We start from the raw sequence: 26,262 nt of genomic DNA, 5'->3' as shown, positions 1-26,262 counted from the left end.
TCACCCGGCATTCTGAAGAGCTGACATCTCTCCCCATAATCTGCTGCCCTTCTTCTCTCTTTTCTCCTGTCTGGCTGTGCCAGATCACTCGAGCAAACTTGCAGAGGCTTGCAGTTTTTTACAGAGAGTGCACCTAAAATTTGTATTGAGACTTATCGGATTAGGATGTAGTATTCCTAGGAGGTGTGCTGCTGGGGTTTATTAGCGCTGTTTGCTAAGGCAAGCATCTGCATAACTAAAGTTCATCTGCCTGGAAATGTAGTCCGACTGCTGAAAGCATGATTTTGACAACTTTACAGCTCAAGTAGCACTTGTTTGGAAGAAAGAATTAATGTAAGCGCTTTATCTGAGATAAACGCTTCATGTTTCTGCTTTTAAACTCCGGAATAGCATGCATTATAAGAGTGTAACTGTAAACACAGTTTTACTTTTTAAATATTATTTGTTCCTGTTTTTGTTTGTTTTTTTTTGTTTTTTTCATGTAGTCTGTTAGTTTTTCATATGATTTTCTTTTTCTTATTATTAAATTAACATTTTTAAACTTAAAATTATTTTTAAATAGAATAATTATAATTGTTAGATAGTATTTATATTTTAATATGTTTTTAATGTTTTTTAAGCTTTAAAATTTGTATTTAAATATTTAAATTAAGTAATATTTAAAGTAAATAATAGTAAATAATTATTTAAAATGTGTATTTTTTATTTTTTTGTTGAACATAACTGTGTGCTACTGTATTTCGTGGTGTTAACAAACCTCTCAAGTACTCTTTATTTACTACTATTTTCACAACAACAACAGAGAATGCATATCATTTATATTTATTAAAAGTAATATTAGAAATATAATAATGATAATAATAATGATAGTGATGATGATGATGATGAGGATAATAATAATAATAATAATTTAATCTACTTATTTGAAGAATTTAAGAACACAGCATTATTATTCTTACAATAAATTAAGTGTTAGAAATATAAAAATGTAAATTTATCTTATTGTAAAGTGACCTTTGGCTTGGGAAAAGTGCTAAACAAAGAAAACTTCTTCTCTTTTTTTTTTTCTGTGGCATTGTACAGCTGATTTGAACATGTCTAATCTCTTTTAGTTGCATTTTTTTCATATCTGTACAATAACTGGATGTAGGCGAGTTATAATGAAGAATGTTAGATGAAACCGTGTCTAATCCATCACACACCGTTATGAAGGCACTGCATTAGTATTATGCGTGGTTGAATTGAATGTGCACTGGGGAAATTTGATATTGGGAATCTACCCAGCCATTGTTCTTCCAGCTCCTCACTCTGATGCTCTCCCATGATGCACTAGCTTGATGTCTTTGACTAATGAACGGCCCTGGAAATGTCAGACTTTCTTTACCCAGCTCAATCATTTCTCATATAGCAGATAGAAACTCATCTTCTCTCTCTTGTGCTCTCTCTCTTCATCTTTTCCAGTTCAATACCAGATGGAGATGATGAGGAGTCTCCGGCATGTGAACATCGACCATCTCCACGTCGGCTGGTATCAGTCCACGTACTATGGCTCTTTTGTCAGCCGAGCCCTGCTGGACTCACAGTTCAGCTACCAGCATGCAATCGAAGAGTCTGTGGTGCTTATTTATGGTGAGTCTCATTAGTTATTAACACAAGATGCCCACGGTGCATTCACAGCCGCACGTTCAGCATTCAACCTTCCTTTGGATGTTAGAATATGCAAATATAAATGCTCTTCAAGGTTTATTATTATTGTTAAATACATTTACTCTGCTTAGTTATTTCAATACTAGCAATTTTCACTCAGAAATTGATAGGACATTCAACAAAAATTAGATACATTTAATTAAATGAGAATTTTAAGTAGAAAGACTAAAATATTATTGTTGTAAACATTTATTGTAATTCAAAAAAAAATCCTTAAACACACTGAATTATGAATTTTACCTTGACACCACCTAATAGATTAGCAAAGAATAGTTAGAATGGAAGACAAGATGTTTTTCTGTTTAAACAAGTGCCAGAGAAATTAGACTTCACCTTAAAATACAAGACTGCATTTTAAAATGCATTTTAAGCAGTTGAATAAGGTACTTGTGTTACGCATCATATCCACCACATCTGCGTGTTTTTTTTAAAACAGTCAGTGTCATAAAATACATAGTTCTTATTTAATTTTAGTTTTATTTTTGACCCACAGACATATTAATGGTCGTAATAATAACATTTTAAATGTCTTTAGAATCAGAGTTAGAATCAACTATTTCTATCAGGTATAAAAAAAAGTTTGGTAGTTTTCCATGCTCCCACTTTACTTTTGCAATGTTGCAGATTAATTGCTTTTTTAAAGCTGCATTAGGTAACTTTTGTAAAAATATATTTTTTACATATTTGTTAAACCTGTCATTATGTCCTGACAGTAGAATATGAAACAGATAATCTGTGAAAAAATCAGGCTCCTCTGGCTCCTCCCAGAAACTCCATCGCTCCTGGTTAAGAAACAACCAATCAGAGCTGCGGTCCGTAACTTTGTTTGTGTTCAAAATGTAGAAAAATGTATATAATAAGCGAGTACACCATGAATCCATTTTCCAAACCGTGTTTTTAGCTTGTCCTGAATCACTAGGGTACATCTATAATAAGTGTTTATATTCGGACTATTTTAGATTGCTTCAGGGGTACCGCGCGGAGTAACCCAGTACCTTTGTGATTCTTCATAGACATAAACAGAGAGAAGTAGTTCCGGCTACGATGTTCTTCCGCAAGACGCAAGCAGTTCTGTTTATTAACCGCTAGAGCGTTAAAAGTTACCGACTGCAGCTTTAAATGGACCGCTTTCTTGTTGTTTCGGTGAACTTATATTATATATAAGTTGTTGCTGTCTTGAGGATTAAAGTATCTTGTGGTTGTTGTTGAGCTGGTAAAGCATATTGCAAGGTCAAGTGTATGATACACAAACTTGCAAAATGTATGCCTTGAATGCAATGCAAGTGGCTTCAGATGAAAGCCTCTGTCAAATGCATAAGTGTAAATTGCACGAGGACAATGTTGGGTGAAGGGTGTACTCAGGAACCCGAGTATTTTCTGCCCTGAATTCAACACACGGTTCACAGCTTCGACTGCCACACTGCCGTGCCGTCCTTTATATTTAATCATGCCCCCTTTAAACCCATCAATAATGCAAGCTGATATATTAAAGGCTAAATAAAAATCTGCTCACATCTCTCTGCATACCAAGGAAAGAAGTCCTGCAGTTTTAGTTGTAGCCAATCTGACCCTTATTGAGAAAACTGTTTTGAGTGGAAATGCACTGCGACATTGTGAAAGACATTGTGAAATCTCACCTGACTTTAAGGCGATTTATGCACTTAGGCAGTTTTTTTTTTTAACAGTTGTGCATTTAACATGTGCTTTTATGTTAATATTTATATGAAGTGACTCGCATTGCATTTATCACTTTGAGTGAAAATTCTAATACTTTACAAGACGTGGCATAAAGGGGATTTCATGCACTTTAATAGAATATTTAAACGTATGCTTTTATGCATTTAGCAGATGTTTTAACTTTTATATTTATATAAACTGACGAACATTGCATTCATCAGTTTGAACCCATGAACTCCACATTTAGGTTTTTATTTGTTTCAAGGATTTTTTTAATTGCTAATGTAAGCTGACAAATTAGCAGATCTGATTCTTGAGGAAACTGTGTTTTGAGTAAAAATGCATTCTAGTACTTTACAAGACATTACTTTAAGGTTGTGGATTTTTTTTAAATACATTTTATGCATCTGGCAGACATATCCTCATTTAAATAAATTGATTTAGATTGCCTTCACTTGTTAATGCTTTCCCTGTGATTCAAACCTTTGACCCATATTTTGGTTTTTAGTTCGATTCGAGGAATTTTTTCTAGATTTCTTTTAATGCAAGCTGATAATATATCATATGCAATCCTTATTAAATTAAGTGCATTTTGAAGGAATATGCATTTGAGTACATTAAAAAACTCTGCAAAATATCTTGTGACATTGAGGCGATGTAATGCACTGTGACAATTCAGAAGACATAAAAGCAATGTTATGCACAATTGTGTAATATTTGCCCATTTTTATAGTGTTTATGCATTTAGCAAAAACATTATAAAAAGCAACTTTCATTGCATAGAGTTCATGCATTGCCTATGATTTAAACCCATGACCTCTATGTAGTTTTGTGTTGGATCCTTTTAAGTTTTTTTTTAATTATTATTTTAACGTTTTCCATTATAATGCAAGCTCATACATTTAAAGGCTGAATAAAAATCTGCTCACATCTGTCTGCATTTAGAGGAAAGATGTCTTGCAGTTTTAGACCGTTTCAATGTCAGTTTATCAGATCTTACAGTTTTTAGTGAAAATGCATTGTGTTATCTTGTGTGACTTTAATGCACTTAAAATGCACTTAGCAGATGCTTATTAATCGAGATGAATTACATTAATCAGTTAATGCATTCCCTGTGTTTCAAACCCATGACCTTGGCGTTGCAAGTGCCATGCTCTATATTTTAAGCTAGGTTTTGGAAACGATGTGAACATTAGATTAGGTTTAAAAAACACTTAAAATCCAAAATCTTGACGTTTGTTTGCATTGGCTTCAGTTTTATTATGTATTATTATTTAAACTGGCCACCCTTGACTCAAGATGGACTTACCTTTGGCAAAGGAAGGACATTTTTAAAGTACGCAGGACCCCTCTGCGGGCTGGATGTGAGTGACAGCTCTGATAAAGGCCCGTGTGAACACTTCAAAGCCTTTGACAACTCTTTGACAAGCACATTAATTCAATACAACTCTCTTACTAAAAGCAATGGCGAGCTTTTGTGGTTGGCGCAGCTTGATTATGAAAACTGACAGCACCTGCAGTCGATGATTTCTTTATGAAAGAGGGGGAAAAAGGCTTCTCTGCGTGACCTCCTGCCCCTCGTGCCTGAGATTGGTTATCTGCCCAGTGAATATAAATGTCTTGAAGGTGCGGGACGGAAGCGGTTGTTTAATGGCGCTTAACTCTGTGACCTTTCTCTTATTGTTATACACCTTGTTCCCATTGCAGATCAACCATTAAAGGCATGTATTGCTTATCTAAGCTTTTTCCTCTTCTCAAAGACACTATTTAAAGATCATCTGCTTCTCATGTTTCATAATTATAATAATCTCTAAACCTAACCAGTTTCTGTTTTGGTGGTTTAAAATGCACCAGAGTAATTATTAAAGCTGGATGATGTAGTGAATATTCACAGTGTGTTTGTGATTTTGCTTGATACATTTAAGCACATTGTGAATATTATAATTATTTTAATGCATGTTTTATTTGGCTTTATAAATAGACGAGTTGTATTACTAGATTCGACTAGTTTAAATAGTTTCCTTATGCATTTCTAATGGTAAAGTGAATATTTAAAATAAATGCTGTATTCTTTAAACATTACTTTGATTTTAAGATGTGCAGTGTTTATGCAAAAAAATAAAATCTGTAACTTTTTTTTTTTTTTACATGAACCGTTCTGGTAAAATTAATACAATTATTATTTATTCTTTCAAATATATATACATTTAAATTATCAAATATTTCATTATAAAAAAAATGTTTAGTATCATTTAGCTTCATTTTATATGTCGTATTTAAATTAATAATGTCAATTTGAATATTTATTGATTTAATTTATTAATTAGGCTACTTAATATAAATTATCCTCAATTGTATTTCTATAGTTACAATTACAATATTAATTTCTTAAGCATTAACTTCATTTGATATGACATAAATTATATAAATATAAATTATAAAATGTTTTTTGTTGTTGTTTATTTCCCCAAAATAATACATGTCTCTCTCTTTATTTTTTCTATGGATGGATGTTGCTGTTGCTTCTAGAGGAAATGTACTTTCAAATAAGCGTTGTATTTCCCACAACCTGTGATTTCTGCCGTCTTTCTAGCAAAATAGCACTATTGGCCAGTGTTTACATTAAATACAATTGAACCTGGATCATTGTGCGTGCATGCTGCTTCTCTCCATCCTTTTTTCACGGAAAATTGCACCCCTGATGTCCAGGTGATGTTTCATCTAATGGTTTCTGTGGCGCTTCTGGTAGCTGTAATTGGCTTGTAGGGCATTTCTTGCTTCTATTCTGTGTTCTATCTTTGTATCTATCTATCTAAAGCCTTTTTTAACCTTCTTGTTAGCTTGAAACTCCTAAAAGGGCTGCAGCGTCTCTCGAGTCTTCACGTCTATAGATCAAGTGGATGATGTTTAGCGTGTTGTTCAGTCAAACTTCCAGCCGAGGAGCTGGGATGCATGTTTCCCAAACAACAAACTCTGATCTACATGTGGTTATTGTTGTGCATCTCTCTGTCCTGGTTAGAGACGGCGGATGCACGCTTGCATATGCAGACAACCAAAGCAGTTTCTTTTTGATACCAAGATTGTACATGGAGTAAAAAAAAAAGAAAGTGTACTTAATATTTCAACATCTGAAAAAAGACATTGTATTGCCATTTCCACACTTCATTAGATCACAGAACCATTTCGAACAGAGCTGAGGTAATAAGAAATGTTTCTGTAGTAGCAGATTAGCAGTCATTTTGTAAGGATGAGGTGTCACAGTGGTTTCTGAGAAGACTGGAATGATGCCACATGCAGGTTAAGACTGAATAAAACGCCATTATTTCGAACAGTAATTATAATTTTCAGCTTTAGCATTGTTTTGGGTCAATTCAATGCTTCCTCTGTTAGGAGAAGTAAAAGAGAGACCCCATTCAAAATGTGATTCCTAACTTTTGAATGGAAGTGGTTTATTGAATATCTTCAAAGGATTAAAGTATAATGGTGTATAATTATCAGTATCAGCCAATGATGAAGTCATCAGTCTGTGTTGCTGGAGAAATTACTCCTTTGTGCTGTTCAACCATGCAAAATTATATTTGGGATTTAATGCTACTGAAAACACTTCCTAATGATATTGTGATGTACTGCTGCTCTATATAAGCTCAGTTGTTTCATAGATCTAACTTCATTCATGCCATGTTCATTCAGCAGTGATTTTTATCACACCTTTCATTATGTGCAACAGATGCATATCTTGAATATGTACATGTTGCACTAAAGTTTGTTTTTTTCCCTGATTGAAGAGGCATGAAGCTCACCTTGACTTACCAGATACATTCTTTTGTGCAGGCAAACCAGAATGCATTGAAAAACATTCCATCCAGTATTGCAGATAAAGCAAAAGAAATGTTGATTAGAAGCATGTTTTTCATTAAATACCGAATTGTTTCCTTCCTTCATTTAAATTTGTATCCCATTTTTTCCCTAACTAGACTTAAGTTTTAATGATTTAGAAATAAAAAGAAGAAATGTCTTAATTAATTTATCTTCAAACATATGCAATTTAACAACATTTAGTTTATAAAAGCAAAAAAACAAAAAAAAAAACAAAATGAAAGTAGTGGCCTATAAAATGTTTTAATTTACCTCAAATTATTTTTTTCTTTTCTTTTTTTTCTTCAAATTTTGTGTTTTCAGTTTTCTGAATTGCATTTTAATGGTTTCTTTAAATTTAATTAAATAATTTTGCATTATTGAGACACTGTTTTCCAAATGAATGTTGTTCAGTGCTTTGACGCAATGTATTTTGTTTAAAGCGTTATATAAATAAAGGTGATTGATTGATTGATATTAAAAAGCATGTCCAATTCACTGAATTCATAAATACAATTTATTTATTTCCCCCAAAATTTTCAAATAAACATGTAAAAAATGTACAGGTGAATTAATCTTTTAATTTGTAAATAAGTGGGAATTTCCCCCCCCAAATGCTGCACAACAGAGGTTATAATTAAATCACAAAAATTGTGCATTATTATATTATTATTATTCAAGTTAATTTAAGCCATATTATTCTAGTTAAACTGAACTTTTATTTTGACAGGTTGTCCTTTTTGGTGAAGTGACATGACATTTCACGTTATGGAATAGATTTAATTTTTATGTCTGGATTCTGCAGGTCACTCTGTATTTTCTGCATTTTCTCCAATGGCAAACTTGTATGCACAATATGCACACGTGTGAATCTAGCTTACATCTGTGCTGTTTTTTGCTTCATAGATCCCATCAAGACCGCGCAAGGCTCTCTCTGTCTAAAGGCCTACAGGTTGACCCCCAAACTAATGGAGATCTGCAAGGAGAAAGACTTCTCTCCGGAGGGGTAAGACACACTTCCATTGCCTTTTGTCACTTCCTTTTCCTGTTTCCATTAATCTGTCACTAATAAGAACATTCTTCAACTCGTCCCTGCTCAGAAGGAGCATCAGTGAGGGGCTTTTATTCGTCACGATGGGGCGTCTTTGAAGGAGTAGTCAGCGCTGTCTGCCAAACAAACAAATGTACAAAGTTTACAACCTAACTGGCTTCTCGGCAGATGGTAATTGATTTTAAATTGCTGCTAGACATAAGCCTAATGGGGGAATGTATCAGCAAAGCAGTGACTTGTGAGAAAAACAGCGGCGTGAAGTCTTTCGCTCGGGGACTGGAGCGCTGTAGGGTTAGCTGCGGGTAAAGAGCCTACACCCATGCATTAAAGTCAACACCAAATCAAAGTCAATCCTATTTGCTTTATTAATGTGTGTTACAGAGCTTCTGCTTCTCGTCTTTCTTTGAACCTTTTTCCAAATCATTTTAATCTTTTCATCAAAACGGCTGCCCTTTTCACATCAGCAATCTGTCTATATCCTCAATGTATTTTCTGATATTTTTCTGGTCATTTGAAAATTGCTTTTTGCATTTATTTTTCAATTAATCAGTCTGTAATCTGCTCGAGGATAAAAAAACAAATTACTTGAAATAAAATAAACACATGATGAAAATATTAAAAACGTATTTCAGCTGGATACCAAGGCAACATTTATCAATTTAATGTAGTAATAATAACAATAGTAATAATAATAACAAACAAACAAACAAACAAACAGTAATAAAATAAATATTGATTTAAAATAACAAACTAATAATTCATAAAAACGTTATGCATTTGTTTTCTTTTTATTTAATTTTGTATTAAAAATTTAATTAATAAAAACCTTTAAAATATGAAGAACAACTAGTTGCCAAATCAACATTTCTCATTTAAATTGAGTTTAACATCACGTACTAAAATAACAAACTAACAATGAATAAAAACTATAAAGATAAAAAAGGAAAACCATTAAAACTTACAAAACGTAAATAAAAAACGAAAAAATTATAAACATAAAAACATTTGAAATATTATAAACACAGATTTTATAGAATTATATTATACATATACTTATTATATTTCTTAAATTAATATATAAAAAAATGTATATGTAAATTAAATTAATTATTTTTATACATTTTTTTATGAAATTTAACATCATTTAATTGTATTTCCATGCTCTTGTTTTTTTTTTTTTATTATAAATATATATATATATATATATATATATATATATATATATATATATATATATATATATATATATATATATATAATTTTTTTTTTTTTTTTTTTTTTTTTTAAACTGACATCTGAGAATATCTGTATTCAGTTGAGGAAATATTAAAGATGTAATGTGGTTAACACTGTTTTATGTTGACATCAGAACTGTTCCAGAGGCCTGTTGTGACCTTGTCATCTGCCAGCGCCCTCGGATTGGTGCTCATCATTCGAGGCTGCTTCTTGAATATTCAGCTAGTTAAGGAGAGCAACACTATTGATTATGAAAATAAGCCTCTATTTGTCTAGTGAACATACGGGTGGGTCATTGTGAATGATGCATACAGATCGCTTGTCAGATTCATAGAGAATATCAATCTGTGCTCAGGGTCTCCGAGGCAGCGCTATATTGATATTCCTCAAACATTCTTCTTGCTCCTCCATCATTTTCTGCAATTCAGCTTGAAATGCAGAACATACGACTCACTGAAATGACAGATCGTGGCCTGGGCCAGCGGGTCCAGTGCCCTTCTAACTGCTCTGGAGATGAGATGACACGAGTGCTCATCTAAAAGACAGATCACCATTTACATCTGGTAATAACGTGCGTCTCATTGAATTGCATTGATTGAATTGAGGGGGGGTCTCGGTGTTCATGTCATCTCATTGCATCAGTGTATGTTGCATGTTGAGAGAGCATAAAAAGTATGCACACTGCTTCTCAAATAGTAATCTCTATGCACACATGATGCTTCCAACACCATCATTTCAAATGTTTTTGATGTGAATCATTATTTTCTTTGTAAAGATTAAAACCCTTATTTAAGTGCACTGGATGATTGACATGTGAGTAGGCAGAGTTTGTTTGGGATGCATCAATGTGCATTAGCATTTAAAAAGAAATCAGAAGTACTTTAAAAGTGCTCCGTATTCGTTCCGTGTTTTGAATGATTGGATCATAAAAAACTTTTAGGACTCTGTTTACTCTTGTATTTATTGCTGGCCGCTCAGTCACCAGAGATGGATGTTAATTGCAAAGTAAAAGGAAATGAATGGTAAATTAAAATTGTAGATTTAAACACTTTTTATTTTTGTATTTTCTTTTTTTTTTTATCTTTGATCACTCAGTATTCAGAATGCAACCAGTGGTGATGATGGTCATTTTAATATTTTCAAACTGAATTGTGATTTGTTGTCTTAGTTATTTAGCTATTTATAATATGTATGAGTGTGTGTGTGTGTGTGTGTGTGTTAATTAACACATATTAATTTATACTTTAGTTTATCAAGATGGAAAGTGGTATCAAGGGCACAGACCTTACATTATATTTCTTTTTTCTTTTTTTTTAAATGATTAACAAGATGGCAAGTGGCATTGAGGACAAAAACTAAACATTTATTATTTTTATATTTAATTATTATTTTAAAAAAGATTAACACGATGCAAAGTGGTATTAGGGACACAGAAACTGTACATACATGCATGCATTATACATATTATACATACATTTTATTTATTTAAAAAGAAAGACAAGATGGGAAGTCATAATGAGGACACACACAAAAACATTACACTTCAAATGTTTGGGGTCTGCAGGTTTTTTTTTTTTTAATGTATTTAAAAGTCTCTTCTGCTCACCGAGGCTGCATTTATTTGACCAAAAATACAGTCAAAATGTTATTAATCTTAAAATAAATGTTTTGTTTATATTTATTTAAAAAATCTATTTATTTATTTGCTGCTCAAGAAATTTTTCTTATTATTATTAATGCTGAAAACAGAAAGTTCAAAAGAACAGCATTTATTTGAAATAGAAGTCTTTGTAACCTTATACATGTCTGTTTTTGATCAATACATCTTTGCTGAATAAAAGTGTTAATATCTTTTTAGATAATATTAGCAGTTAAAACACTGTTGTCTTCATATTTAGCTGTTGATACACAAGGCTTTTTGTAACTCTGCGTGTCTTGTTTTTCTCAGGCTGAAGAAGGCTTGCATTGGCTACGAGCACATGTTCGAGGAAGTCCCCATCGTCATCAAGAACTCTCATCTCATAAACGTGCTCCTGTTGGATCTGCAAGAGAAGAGTACGGTGGCTGACAAGCACGAGCTGCTCAATCTGTCAAGCAGGTCAGAATCACCCTGCCCTGACCTCTGTGTCCATTTTGGGAAAAAGATTTGTCATTTGCTGATTCATCTGGTCAAGCCGTGTCTTTTAAGCCTCTCTGCCTCGGCTCTGTTTCGCCCAGGAAGTTGACCGAGGAAATGCAATACACGCTGACAAGCCCTGACGGCACAGTTTAATCTTGACACTCCAAATAGGTCTTGCGTGTTGCCTGAACCAAACCGTTATAAAACCAGCCTTCTGGGAGCAAAGAAATGCTGCAAACAGTGATTTTTATTCAATTTGAATTCAGTTGCTTTCAGGCAAATACAAATACAAACATTACAGCTATGTCTTTTGCATCTAGTATATCATCATTTGCCAGAATAACCAAAAGCTGGCTCTTAATTGGTTTTGCATTTAATATTGTGTTAGTATTAACTATATAACCAAACCATAGCTGAATCTGTGCCAAAATACTGGGGGGTTTGACCGGATGTCAAGAATCACTGATAGGGATGCCTTTGAAAAGTTTAGAAACCTCTTTATTGTGCACAATGAAATGGTTAGTTTCATTTTATTTGCATTTAACATCATTTTTACCCAGTGGCTCACCAGATAAGAGCCGCTGACCTAAAATGCAGTTTTCGGGGGTCCATCATTATGCTCCTAGCTGGAGCTGGATGTTTTATTCTCCTGCAAATAGTCTTCTCGTCTAAATTAATTTGGCTTATCCAGTTAGATTCAACGGAATTTTATTACAGATTGAGTCGAGTCCGTTTCCAGGAGAGCAGTTCCCAGAAATGAGCCTCATTACATTCAGAATGAATTTTCTTTTCTTTTCTTTTTCTTTCTTTCTTTTTTATTGAACTAATATGACCAGTAGTTTAGAGACTGTATATTAAACGGAAAGATTAGAGTCTATAACAGAGACACATTCTACAGAATTCATTTTTTCTCTCTCTCTTTCTCTTCAAGTCCAGGGATTCTTGCACTAAAAATGATGCAGTTTTGTTTAGCGTGTATAGTTTTGTTTAGCGTGTATAGTTTTGTTTAGCGTGTATAGTTTTGCTACTGTACCTTTAAGACTTCTGTATGTAAATTATACCACTTTAATAGTTAATGATACTGGTTTTGATCATCTGAAAAATATGTAATGTTCCTGATTTAAGATTTGTTTGATTTTATTGTTCTGAACTGGTCCAAACTGTCAGTTTCAGTCTTTTTTTTATTTTATTAATTCATTTAAAAAACATGTTAATAGAGGTTATGTAAAAAAAAACTAATTAATTGTAGATAAGTACTGTTGTTATTTTTTTGCTTGTTATATTAGGGCATATAAATTAAAAATGAAAATGTTAATATTTTTATTTAGCAAGGATGCATTAAAAATGTTTTAAAAAGGTGAGATTTATAATGTTACAAAAGAGTTGAAACAGTTATTTAAGCATTTAAACTGTAGTGTTTTTGTGCACATTTACTGAAAAAAAATGGAGTGGAAAACATGCAGTTATTTTTAAACTAGATTTTAAAAGAAGTTTAGTTTGTGTCTTAGACATATTGAGGCTACAATGGCTGTTTGGCTTTTCTGATTGAAAAGAAATCACCCTTTCAAGCCTTTTCGGAGCATACAGATAAATACCAAGATATATATATATATATATATATATATATATATATATATATAGAATAGCATTAAAAGGATGGAAAAAAAATATTTTTTATTTTATTTTTTTAGCTATATCTCCCATCTCTGATCTACATAGCACATTGAGCTCTCTTTATTTTAAAATGGAAAATGAATTCTTTAATGAACGTAGGAACTGGAAATGTCATTTCTTCTGACTGTTCATGCTCCCCCAGAAGCCACAGCTGTTCAGGCCCCTCTTCTGAATCAGACTAATTGATAGACCAAATACTTGGGATGTGAGCAGGTGTTTTGGTCTTTATAGTTAATGCTTTATGAGTCGGCACAATCTTTGCCATTTTGAGTATGTCTTTCATTTGTAATTCAGAACATCCCAGGAGTTAGTGTGTTTAATAGGCCCTGCTGGTGAAATCATTCAGCCTTCCCATCAGCACGCAGATAATGATAATGTATTCAGCATGTAATTTCGGTCTTCCTGTGTACAGAGATGCCCTTTCCTTTCTTGGCAAATACCAAAAGGTCTATAGAGCAGATGTGTCACTCCAAAAACACAGAGACTTGAAAGCATGTAATGATGAATGGTAAAGGAATGAAAATTGTCCTCATTTGCTTGGCCATCATGTCGTTCCAAAGTACTGCTTTTTCCTGTGAAACGCAGGAAGACTCTGCTGGTCACTTTTTTTTTTTCAGCCAATTACGATGAAATGTGGGCTAAAGGGTGCAAAAGCGCTCCATACACTCGTGCATTAGATTCCGAGTCGACTGAAGACATACGATAGCTTACAATTAAATCTATCTCCTTGGCAGATTTAGTGAAAGAAGTTTTGTGAACCAAACGTTGCTTGATTGTTGGATATTTCCATAGAGTTGGCTGATTCCGCTCGCTCTGAATGATTGAGATGATTTGGTCACAATGAATAACGGCTCTCTACAGGGGCAAGCAGTGATCTAATGGTTTAAATTGTGGTCTTCTGGTCACACAAAGCTTCCGTAGATCTTCAGAAGAGTTGAAATGTAGTACATGAGTCATTTAAAGCATTATTATGATATTTGGCATTTTTGCATGCTTTTAGAAGCATCTTCAATAACAGTTACTTAGTTTGAAAGAGCGGCTAAGATAATGTTTCAAAGAAGAAAGTCAAAGAAAGGTTTGGAATGAAATGAGGAATGTATAGAGACAGATTTTTTTATTCTTTGTTGACTTTAAAATTAGTTTCTAAAACGAGCATTGCTTGATCTCTAGATCTTAATTTGTTTTATTCTATAAAAAACATATCTGTGAAATTTATGGTAAAAAGAAAATTGTGTAGAGATATATACTTATACTTATGCTTTACAGAATTAAATTTCACTAACTTAATGTTAAAATACCAAATGACGTTAATCAGTTTTTTTACTTTTTATTAATACACTGACAATCACAATAAAAACATAGGCGGTAAGGAGAAAGTCACTCGATGGAATCGCAGTTAATCAAAACAGCTCTTCTAAAAGCTGATGTAAATGAAAAGATGCATGGTGTCTAACAAATAAACACCATCATGGTAATGTGATGATAAAATAATGTAATACATATTCAGTTTACATCATATGTAAGAAACTAGGAATGTAACGATTCGCTCAACTCACAATTCGATTCAATTCACTGTTTTTTAACAAAATTAGATTTGAGACAAATTCTATATTAAATGTGTCCTTTTATTATTGCTTGGACATAATACTGCACGTGTCTTTGTGAATTTGAAATGTGTTCACTATAATTATATACTATATATAATATAGAACTTGCATATTATTGCTCTTTTGATAGATTTGGTTGCTGCTATTATTCTCATTTGTAAAATCGCTTTGGATAAAAGACTCTGCTAAATGACAATTTAAATACAGTGCACAAATAAAAGAAATCTCTTAGGCTTTGTCTGTGCTCTTTCCATTTAAAATTAGAGGCAACCACTGCATTTTAATCATGATCCAAACAAAGATGCTGCATACATGCAACGTGAGCAGTTTTGTATCTAAATTAAATTAATTTAGAAATTTGAAGCAAAAACAGAATGGTTTGACTTTAACAGAATGAAACCATACATAAAAAATATCTGCATGAAACAGAAACAGCAGATGAGCTGAGCGAGACGCAGATTCACTATCTGCCAGCAGTTGGCGCTTAAAGCGTTTCCTTGTTTCCCGCTGTAAACAAAGCAGCACTGCACTTATGAACTTTAATATGCATTATACAGAGGCAAGATGGAAAGAAAAAATACCATCTAAACTTTTTTAAAGACTGTAAGTTCCCCTCAGACATACATTCATATAAACTCCTACTCCTAACAAAATTTTTTTTTTTAGCTTCTCAACAGATTTGAATCACACATTTGAATCGATTTTCAACTGGCTTGCGGCTAATCGTTACATCCCTATAAGAAACAAAAATCCTCGTGAGCTGTCACAACTATGTCTGGGAACGTCAATTTAAGGTGTTTCACTATAAATTATAAGATGGCTTGTTCTTTTTAAACTCCCAAGGACTACATTTAACAGTGTTTTACTGTAAAATGACATTGAATATCTTCTTAGATCTATTACTGCTATAGTAATATTTCCCAATATTGTAAGCGAACTTACCGTTGACCAGTTACCGTGGTATTATTACAGTCTGTTACCATTAAAATGACAATCATATTTACAGTGTATCAATTAAACTTGTTAAATCCAGTTTGCAACTGCGTGCTACTATCTTTAAAGTGTGTTTAGTAGTGTCAGTGGTGTCATCTTTTACCTAACGCTCCAAAATGTTCTCGGGAGGGCTTTGTGATTGCACGTTGTCACCAGATAAAAATGGAAATGACTGTGTCTTCGGAAGCCTAATCTTGATTAATAAAGTGATTCACCTGGCTTTCGGGGAATTACAGTACGAAGTAGAATGGCTCCGTTCCAAACCCTAGCGAGCCAACTTGCTGCATACTGCCTACATAGATACCATTCTTTCTGAAATTGCATCACTACAAGCTCTAACTTTGAATGACATACAAATAATGATTTTCACTTGAAGAGCTTGGCAGACTTGACTCTGGTTTGGTGGTAAAACAACTAATGCATTATGGGATTGCTTTGTTGATGAAGCATGCATGCAATTGTTTAGAATTTGTCTGAAAGCAACATATGTAGCACTTGGAACAGATTCAGCATTGGCACAGCCTTCTAATATGCTGCCTACATAGGGTTTGGAACGGAGACGATCTACCAGGAGAAGGTTATATTTGGTGGCCACTTGTAAGTCAGCAAATGCAAACTTTGTTTGACTAAACTATCTGTCAATCTGTTGCCATAGTAACCACCTGGAAAAGAGCCTTCAGCTGCTGATGGACCGCATGGACGACATGAGCCAAGATATCGGCAAGTACAATACGTACTGTCGCAACCTCAGCAAACAGCAGCAGCAGAAGCAGCAGGTACATTTGCTTTTTCCCATCTGTTTCTTCCTCTGTGGCCGCTGATCTGATACGCCGTCGCTCTCTCTTGAATTGGCTTTTTAACGCATGCACTGCAGTGTGGTTTCATCCAGAGCTGTCGTTTAGAGTGGCTGAAATGTGTAATTACAGAATAAGAGCGCAGGTCCAGAAGAGGTTGATTGGATGCACGTGTACTCTTGAAGAAAATGCAGAGGCTTTTATATTAATGCATTCAGTGTTCAAAATCTGCTTTTCATAATCAATACTTTTGAAAGTAAAACCAACAAGGAGTGAGAATAGAGCTAGTGAAAGATGAAGTGTTCATCATGCATATGGAGTAATTGAAGTTATGCAATTTAAGGACTTTCAGAAATATGGTCTGGTCAAGCTCAGATGCATAAACTTTATAATTGATAATGAATATACATACAAATTTACAAGCGTTAGTAAATGGTAATAGTTTTTTTTTTCCTTCCAAAATGATGTCACTTCCTGGAGGATGATGATGTTACAATGATAATAGATTTTTGTTTTTTTTTTAACCTGTTAAATGTCCCCCCGTCCCGTATACGGGACGCCTACATTGACTATACTATATTACAATCAAATCTAATCTAATCTTGACAAACTATATATCGTTGGAAAGGTCTAAGGCTCCCAAATATATATTTTACCAATATTTTTTGTAAAAAATTATGTAGGAAAAGTAATAGATTAATTTATGACAAGAGTACACCGACAGAAATCTACATTACAAAAAGAGTTTTGACCTTTGTTTAAAAAAAAGACTTCCTCGTTGCCTTTTTCTCTATCACATTTTAGAAATCATCAGAAGTTATATATCACTTGAAAACATCAAATCTCAAAATTCATCCTTTAAAACCCATTTTAAAATCAGACATTGCATTACCATGTAAATGGCACATCAAAATCATGTTACAAAATGTTTTCAGTCATGAATTATAAAAATTTAGGTTTGTATCATGCACATTCAAGTCTATCTTCAAAAACGTGAGTGACATTCAACAGGTTAAATAAAACTGAAGCAAAATATAATTATGAATAAATTACAAATGTTGCCTCAATAGCTAACTGAAACAAAATACGTTTTTATAAACACTAAAATGAATAAAAATAAAACCTAAATCTAAATAGAAATGTTGAAAAAAGTAAATAAAAAAAACATAATAGTATAATTACTAAAACTTAAATTCAAATGATGGATATTTAGTGTTTAGAGGAGGGCCATTTAATTTTCAATACTTACCTGCTTCAGAATCATAATTTTATCATTTCGCAAGGCTGACAAATCGGCCAAAATGCCCTTGACATTGTCAGGTTTTTGCTTTGCAGGCATTCTGTAAACATGAGTTCTGAGCACCACCTGACAACAGAAAGAGGAGCGTGAAATAGTACTGGACTCTTCTGGGTTCATTTTGTATGGAGTTGTGTTATATCTGACCTTATTTAAGTACAACGGGATCATTTGAAGAGAGGCCACCCTTGAAATCAGATAATGCCGAACCCTATTTTTCAAGTCGCTCCATGACAACATATCATCAAGCTATGACTATGATAGAATCGGCTGGAATGGTTGCACATTTGTCAAAGTTTGTTTCTGTTTTTGTTCTCTACCCTGGAGAGTTGCTCTTCCCAGGTGGAAATGCTCTAGCTATAGGAAATCAGAAAAATCAGTGATGGTCTTCAGCAGTGAACAAAGCCTACAGTTAATTAAAGAGAAAGTAGCTCAATGGAAAATGTTAATTAGTTAGTAAAAAAAAAAATTATAATTAAAACTTGAACTAAAATGAAACCTGGAAAAAAAAATAAATAAGTTAATAAAAATGCATAATGATAAAATAACACTGATCTCACTATAAAATAATTGTTTAAAACTATATTCCCAGGAAAATATACAAGTGTCTTTATGGTACTTTTGTTATGCTTTGTCATTTTTGTAGCTGGACCGCATTAGAAATGTTTCCTTGACAGTTAAAATAAAAATTTTATGTGCAGAAAATAAATAAATAAATAATGAAGCTCAAGATGAGGAATAAATCTAAATTGAAATGTTTTATAAAAAAAAAGACCAGTAAAAATGAGAAAAGCACACAAAAATACTAAACAAAAATGAAACATGAAAATATACAAATAAAAGTGAATTAAAAATATCAATAAATATAAAAATAGTATATTCTTAATAATAAAATAAGACTGCTGTTACATGATCTGTTTTCCTTTCTCTAATAGAATTGTGAAGAGAAACAACCATTTTTCACTTTTATTATATGAAAAAGAGCAACTGAGACAATCTACTAAACTTCTTCTTTTGAATTAAATCGTGGTTGGTTTTGAAATGGCTTTTATTTTTGTGAAATATGGAATTTATTTTCTCTACGCCTTTTGCCTGATGCACTTGCCTCATTAGCACTTTGAAAAACATTGCTTTCTTCCAGAACAAAATGCACTCTGCAATCAGGGGGATGTTTCTCCAGTGAGACTTCAGTGTTTATTAGACCGTTAGCACTTCCTGTTTGACAGGATGGTTGATCCTTTCAAAGAAATTTAAAGGGTGCCCTCAAAAGTGCCGTAAATGAGGCCAGACCCCAGCGGCTTGGTCACGATCAGGTCACCACAACGGCTCCTATATCAAGCACGCTGAAATCTGCCGTAATTACTGTTGTCATCGATCATATCCTTCCTGTCTCCGCCTCCACACAGCCCTGTGCGCGCCGGTCCCCCGGTGAACCATATAAACCAAATGACCCGCATCCATCACCATTTAATATCAAAGAGAATTGCCGCTGTGTTGGCAGTTTGCATTCCTAAATCATATGCCTAATTTCAACAGAAATGGCCGCTATCCTCAACGGTTACATAAGTCGCACCAACTCAGATAGGATACGAGTTCCACTCGTCATTTTTTCTATGAATATAACATATATTAAAGTGTGATTTACTGCACAAAGAAAAACCCTGAATGGTTGAGCTTGAAAAAACTAGGGCAGATGGAGGACTTGTGCTGAGATATGTCAGATCAACCTGTACATTGAAGTACTGTCAGCAGTGGGTGGTATGTCACCTTAACACTGTGGATATAGTCTATTTTTCTACTTCTTTTTTTTCAGTAATGCAGATTTTGAATTAACCTGTGGATTAAACACAAAGCTGCTTCATATCATTTATGTGTTTATATATTTGTTTTGCTTTTTATTTTTCAGTTGTTGTTATTCTCTTTGGGTCTCATTCATGAAACATTCGTAAATATACGAGTAAATACCTGAGTGATTTGCGCGTAAAGAGAACTTCCCGAAAACTCTTCTCCTGATTCACAAAAACTTCGTAAACATCAGATGTGATAGTGAAGTGTGTGTGTGTGTGTTAATGAATTCCAATCAGTCGTAAATGGGACGCGCGTGCACGCTCACTCTCAATTACCATAAATCCCGCCTATTAAATCCGACTGACAACTATATATGAGCATCATATTATGACACCAAACGAAGGATTTCAACATGTCTTCTCAAAAGCGACTGAAAAAGAAACATTTCTCAGCTGCATAAATTGAAGTTTTATTATCAGAAGTTCATTCAAAACGCCACATTTTATTTTCAAGCGTACTAGTGGCGTATCAGGTCCTAAAAAATTAAGAAGTACTAAGAAGTTTGGCAGCATATTACAGATCCTATTACTGGGTCTCATAATAAAAGTTAAAAGAAAAACCGTATGTAATTACTATATATAATATTTTTTTCAAAATGCTGTGTAAATATGTACCAGATTAAGGTGAATTATAAGCAGCCGTATTAATGAGCAAAACGTTCAGACGTTAAACGCACTATTTACGCGTGGCTGGGAGCAGGTGTAGATTTCTTTCGTACCAACTAATATTTGGAAAATACGTTTTAATGAATCCGAAAATTTACGCCAAAACCACTTTACACGCGATTTACACAAAAATTCTTTCTGCTCGTGTTTCATGAATGAGACCCTTTGTATTTTTTATTATCCTTTTTAATCTCCACTTTTATTTCTCATTTATAGTTCTTTTTCTCACTTTATTCTTTATATTTCCTTATTCTATTATTTATTTTTAATTTCTTATTTTTCTCTGTATTTCTTTTTTATTTTAATTTATACATTTCTGTTTTTATTTATTGATTCCTTTAATTTGGTTGAATCATTTTAATTCTTTTATTCTACTATAAAAAAAATTATATCTGTACCTTTATAATCTGTAGTTAATTGTCCTTTTAATTTCTCCTTTTATTTATCTTCATTTTATTTCTTTAAATCTCTCTTTTTTATTTTTTCCGTTTTTATTTTTCTATCCACATTTCTCTAATTTTTTGGTTTTTGCTTTCTTTACCTCCTCTTTCTCTTCTATTTATTTTATCTGTTTAATTATTTCTATTTATTCTTTCTTTTCTTCATTTCTCTCCTGTTCTCATATTTCTTTTCTATGCAGTTGATTTTTTATTTATTTCTCTTATTTATGAATATTTATTTTGAATATTCTTTATTTCTTTTTATTTACTTATTGCTCTTTATTTTTATTTTTTAGTTTCTTGCTTGTTTATTCCTTATTTTTCAATAACTGTTTTTTTTTTTTTTTTTTTTTTTTTTGGTCTACACATATTTTAAGACTTAAAATGTAGTCACAAGTTGTCATAAGGTCATGTAAATGTCTTGGTCAAATAGATGTGATTTCTGACCATTGCACAGCATCACAGCATGCAGTTATCCTCAAGTGTCCTCAAGCCAGAAATGCATCTGTTGTTTGGAATTGCAGTCCTTCTTTATTCCATTTTGGTTCAGTTTTCATCTTTGAAAACCTTTTGTCTTGTTGATGCTGCTTGGGTCACGCCAAGTTCTTCCATGAAAAGTTTCTAGTTTCTCCTCGACTCATTCTCTCCTCTTTTCCACTCTCTTTTCCTCTAGTATCTCCAAAGGAGGCAGCAGGAAAACGCCCAGCGGCAGAGTCGTGGAGAGCCTCCGTTGCCGGAAGAAGACATCAGTAAGATGTTCAAACCTCCGCAGGCGCCTGCTCGCATGGACACACTCCTCATCGCAGGTACCTTCAGTTAAATGGCTTTTTCTTCCAGCATATTCTGCAGGGCATTGGAAATTTATAGTCCTCTGTCTAAAAGAATTGATCAATCCAGCAATGAATGGATCTGTTTAAATGGGAATGGGAATAACTGCAGGTCTTAAATCTTCACACCATGTTTTTAATCACGATGGAGTCGCAGCTAGATTTGGCCTTTTCTATTGGACAACCATCATCTCTGAAGAGGATGATTAAGTACTAAGCTTGTCAATAGTCCCCCATCAACATGATTCATTTTATTTAATTAAGTTTAATTTTGCCCATTTCTACATGTAGTCAGGGCTCAATAATATTTTTTTTTTTTTTTTCTTTCTTCTTTGCTGTCCCAGTTGAGCCAGTACCTAGTTGGACACGCACTTTGGGAAAAGGGGAGAAAGTTCCCTGTCAAAAAAAAAAAAAAAAAAAAAACTTGCTGGCAACTTTTTACATATATATTTTTGGTAAATGTTTGTTTGTACAAAAACACATTTATTAATGATCATAAATATGACTATTTATAGTATTTTATTTTTACATTTTTTATTAAGATCTGGAAATTTTACAGCTATGAAACTCCATGACATAATGACTCCATGAAACATTATGGATTTTTTTTGTGTGTGTGTGTGTGTGCAATTTTCAGCCCTAAGCCCTGATGCACTAAGGCCATTACAAGTCAATTATCACAAAACCACATCTGTTAGCCAATTAAATACCATTACCATGACATTTTAGAATTTGCAAAAACAATGTATAAATAGAGAAACCTTGGATGTACTCCTCAGTCCACACACCTGATTTATATGGTATAAATTTTAATTTCATTTTGAGCTCTGAGACCTGAGCCAGGTGTGTCAGATTTAACCCTCTGGTGCTGCTCATGAGGCAGTCAAAAATTACCTTTATTTTGATTAAACGAAATGTACTATATTAGTTTAATAGTGTTTTTATGTAATATTTTGTATGCTGCCATTATAATCCATTTATCATCTGTTAGCCACTTTTTTGAGACTAAACCTAAACTGTTGAATGCTTTGAAACACACACTTGAAAGGGTCCCTATTATGTTCTTTTTCAATTTTAAATAAATCCCATATTTTCCGAAAACGCAAGAAAACCAAAGTCATAAATCTGAACATAATCTGTTCCAAGTTTGAGGTTGTCATCTTAAAAATTAATTTTGTTTTAAAAATCATGTCGATGTCTGTTTTGTGTGTGTGTGCTCTTGTTTTTGTGACATATCAGGACACAACTCTGTATAATGACATGGGTATGACACAGGTATTACAAGGAGAGGGTGACTTATGAGAACATAACCCATGACCCCATTTTTCAAAACACTTATAAATGATACAGAATTAGTTTTTTTGAGAAAGTAAAAATGCACAAAGTTTCCTGTGAGGGTTAGGGTTAAGTGTAGGGTTGGTGTAGGGCCATAGAATATACAGTTTGTACAGTATAAAAACCATTACACCTATAGATTGTCCCCACTTTTCACAAAAACAAACGTGTGTGTGTGTGTGTGTGTGTGTGTGTTCACATAAGTGCCAAAACCTTTACAAAGTTTCATAGCATTCTGAAGTACTGAAGAAAAAAAAATGAAACTGAATTTTTAGTCCAAACTGACCAAAGAGCACCAGAGGGTTAAAATGTGCAGTGCAGGATTGGGAACTGCTGTCAAACGCCAAGTCCTTGACATCAAACTCAGATTTTCTTGTGGTTTGTCTGGCTTCTCCAGACCATTGCTGTTCACTCCTGGCTGTAAATAGTCGCTCCAGTTGAATAATCAATATTGCTTGGTCTTGTTGTATATAATTAATTTGTTTCCTTCTGCTTCTTCACAAGGACAAATCAACAACTACTGTCAGAACATTAAGGAGTTCACCTCGCAGAACCTCGGAAAACTCTTCATGGCAGAGGCGCTGCAGGGCCACAACAGCTAAAGAGACAAAACAGTGATGCATCTTCCTTTCTCCATCTCTAACCTCCAACAGAAACCATTATAATGAGCTTAAGAGATGATCTCTTTGTAATTGGTACAATAAAGATATATGCATCTCTCATTGCCGCCTTTTTGATGCTTATTCATTATCCAGCTTGCAGCATATGTGCCGAAGAATCCTGCTGTCTGATTACTTGGCAAAGCTGGAAATAAACTGGTAATACATTGAAGTTTTTCCGCTTTCAGACTTGCTTTCACACTGGGTTTGTGCACTAAATGACTCTGGTTTGGGGTGTTTTAATGAGGCTGTCGGATCGGTTTTAATCAGAGGTGGGTAGAGTACCCAAAAACTTTACTCAAGTAAAAGTTAAAGTAATTCTAGAAATATTTACTCAAGTAAAAGTAAAAGTACTAGTCTTGAATAGTTACTTGAGTAAGAGTAAAAGAGTATCGGATAAAAAATCTACTCAAGTAGTTAGTTACTAGTTACTTTGGGTCATATATACGGAGCCTTTTTTTATATAGATATATAGACAAAAAATGTATGTAATGTATGTGTGTGTGTATAAATGTATATATTTCATCAGCCTTTAATCCAATTTATGTAATTTATTATAAAACCCTGTCTGTTTATTTAAGTAACAAATATAGGTATCATGCCATAACATATTTTTAATACGACTGACTTTATTTTAAATGTGAATTTAACATTGAAAATTAATGTGATATAAATATTGCTACTAATCTTTCATTGTTCAGAAAGAGAGCAAATAACATTTACATTATTAAACATAATTTTCACTGACAGTCTAGATTTCATTCACTCTCAGAAACTACCATTAAAATCACTGAAACTGTTAACACTGTGAAATCAATATCTTAATTATAGATTCGGACACACATCTGCACTTTGTTGTTTCTGACGAGAGAATTCGGCAGAAAGAGGTATTCAGTAAGTGAGCGAGTGAAGGAAGCACCGGCATTTCAGCGATGACTCATCGGAACACCTCTGATTGGCCATTGCATTCAAAAGCTCAACAGAACCGTGTGTGATTGGTTAATGCGCAGCGCTGTAAAAACGCGTCTGTCTCTGGCTCAGCACCAGCAAGCGATCACAGATCTGAATTTAGCAGCTGATGATATGACTTGCTGAACGTACTCGCACTGGTGTGATTGTATTAAAATTAATAAAATCTTAATCGGCTATTCTTTGTCTTTTGGAAGCTGCATTCAACCTGTTATAAGCCACACACGTACAACAAACTAATGTCACAGTGGTATCGTGTACTGTAATCGAATGTAGCCCAAGTTATTACCTGTTAAACAGTAGACAGCACACGCGTTCATCTAATAAGGATCTCCATCGCAAGCAAATAATAGCCTTTGCAGATTAGCTTTCAATTCAGTGCAGTTCCATAGCCACGTTTTCAACGCTGCTAATATTCTTAAACGTTACAACTCTGAGTGAACCGCTTCAGAGCTCAGCGCGTGCAGCATGGAACTGAACGACTCAATCAAACTGATTCATGAACCAATTCACTCGTTTGCCAATTGGTTTGATCAAGCCTTTGAACAGAGTTGACTCAAAAGAATGAATCATTCGCGAATGGGCATCGCTCATTGTCCAGAGAAAAGTAGACGGCGCGTTTGGAATAAACTGAAGCATTTATTGCATTAAGATAAAGTAACGAGAGGGGCGTCGCCCACAGTAACGAAGTAAAAGTACAGATTTTTCCCAAAAAATGTACTCAAGTAAGAGTATAAAGTACCCATCTGTAAATATACTCCGAAAAGTATTCGTTACCCCGAAAAATTACTCAAGTAAATGTAACGAAGTAAATGTAACTCGTTACTACCCACCTCTGGTTTTAATCACAAATAATTATGTGTGGTATGAACAGCAGTGCATTTCTTGCTCATGTACTTCCACAGCAGGTTATCGGCGCTGCAGAATGCTGTCTTTGGTATGTAAAGATCTTCATGCGACTTCCAACAAAGCAAGAGTGATTGCGTGTGATCGGAGGTCGCTGTAAAGAAGATACATCTGCTGTCTATTTAAATCGTAGTTATAAAAACACTTTCAGTTAGTTGGCAAGCAGCAGTTCGTTTCAGGTCATTTTAAAGCATCATAGGTGGGCTCCTGACATGAAAGGTAGGTTTGCAACATTATGCTGCTTTATAGATTGCTTCATGCAAAACAGCATGTATACTTCACAGAAGCCAATGCCAGAACGGATTACGATGAGCTTGTTAAAAAAGCACCAAGATGCAAAAAAGTTGATTATACTGTATGTTTCCTATCAATAAGCTAAATGACTCTCTAAGCTTAGCAACATAACTATGTACATAATTGGTTGCTGCCACTGTAAAACATCCTAAAACAGACGCTTGTGCAGTTAATGCTGTTACAGCAGATGTGGTAGAACTATACAGTCTCGCTAAAAGAAGCTTTCTCTATTGAAATTCAAAATCATTTTCAGACAAACTAAAAGTTTTTGGTTTTTAATGCATGAACATGATTAAGACATAAATGTAT

General features: G+C 33.7%; 1 protein-coding gene across 1 annotated transcript in view; it reads left to right on the top strand.

Annotated features, from left to right (window-relative positions):
• The window catches only part of LOC127974684 (eukaryotic translation initiation factor 3 subunit H-A), a 59,432-nt gene extending 35,585 nt beyond the window's left edge, over nt 1-23,847 (top strand). The window contains exons 3-8 of the mRNA XM_052578137.1: nt 1,462-1,629; nt 8,146-8,245; nt 11,475-11,624; nt 16,575-16,695; nt 21,637-21,769; nt 23,630-23,847. Coding sequence (XP_052434097.1) covers nt 1,462-1,629; nt 8,146-8,245; nt 11,475-11,624; nt 16,575-16,695; nt 21,637-21,769; nt 23,630-23,727 — 770 coding nt within the window. The 3' untranslated portion in view covers nt 23,728-23,847. The remainder of the gene's footprint in view (nt 1-1,461; nt 1,630-8,145; nt 8,246-11,474; nt 11,625-16,574; nt 16,696-21,636; nt 21,770-23,629) is intronic.
• The last annotated feature ends 2,415 nt before the right edge of the window (nt 23,848-26,262 follow it).

The sequence above is a fragment of the Carassius gibelio genome, chromosome B16 (genome assembly GCF_023724105.1).
Source record: "Carassius gibelio isolate Cgi1373 ecotype wild population from Czech Republic chromosome B16, carGib1.2-hapl.c, whole genome shotgun sequence".
NCBI classification, from domain to species: Eukaryota; Metazoa; Chordata; class Actinopteri; order Cypriniformes; family Cyprinidae; genus Carassius; species Carassius gibelio.
Note: the sequence above shows the minus strand (reverse complement) of the source record. Positions and strands in the feature narration are given on the sequence as shown.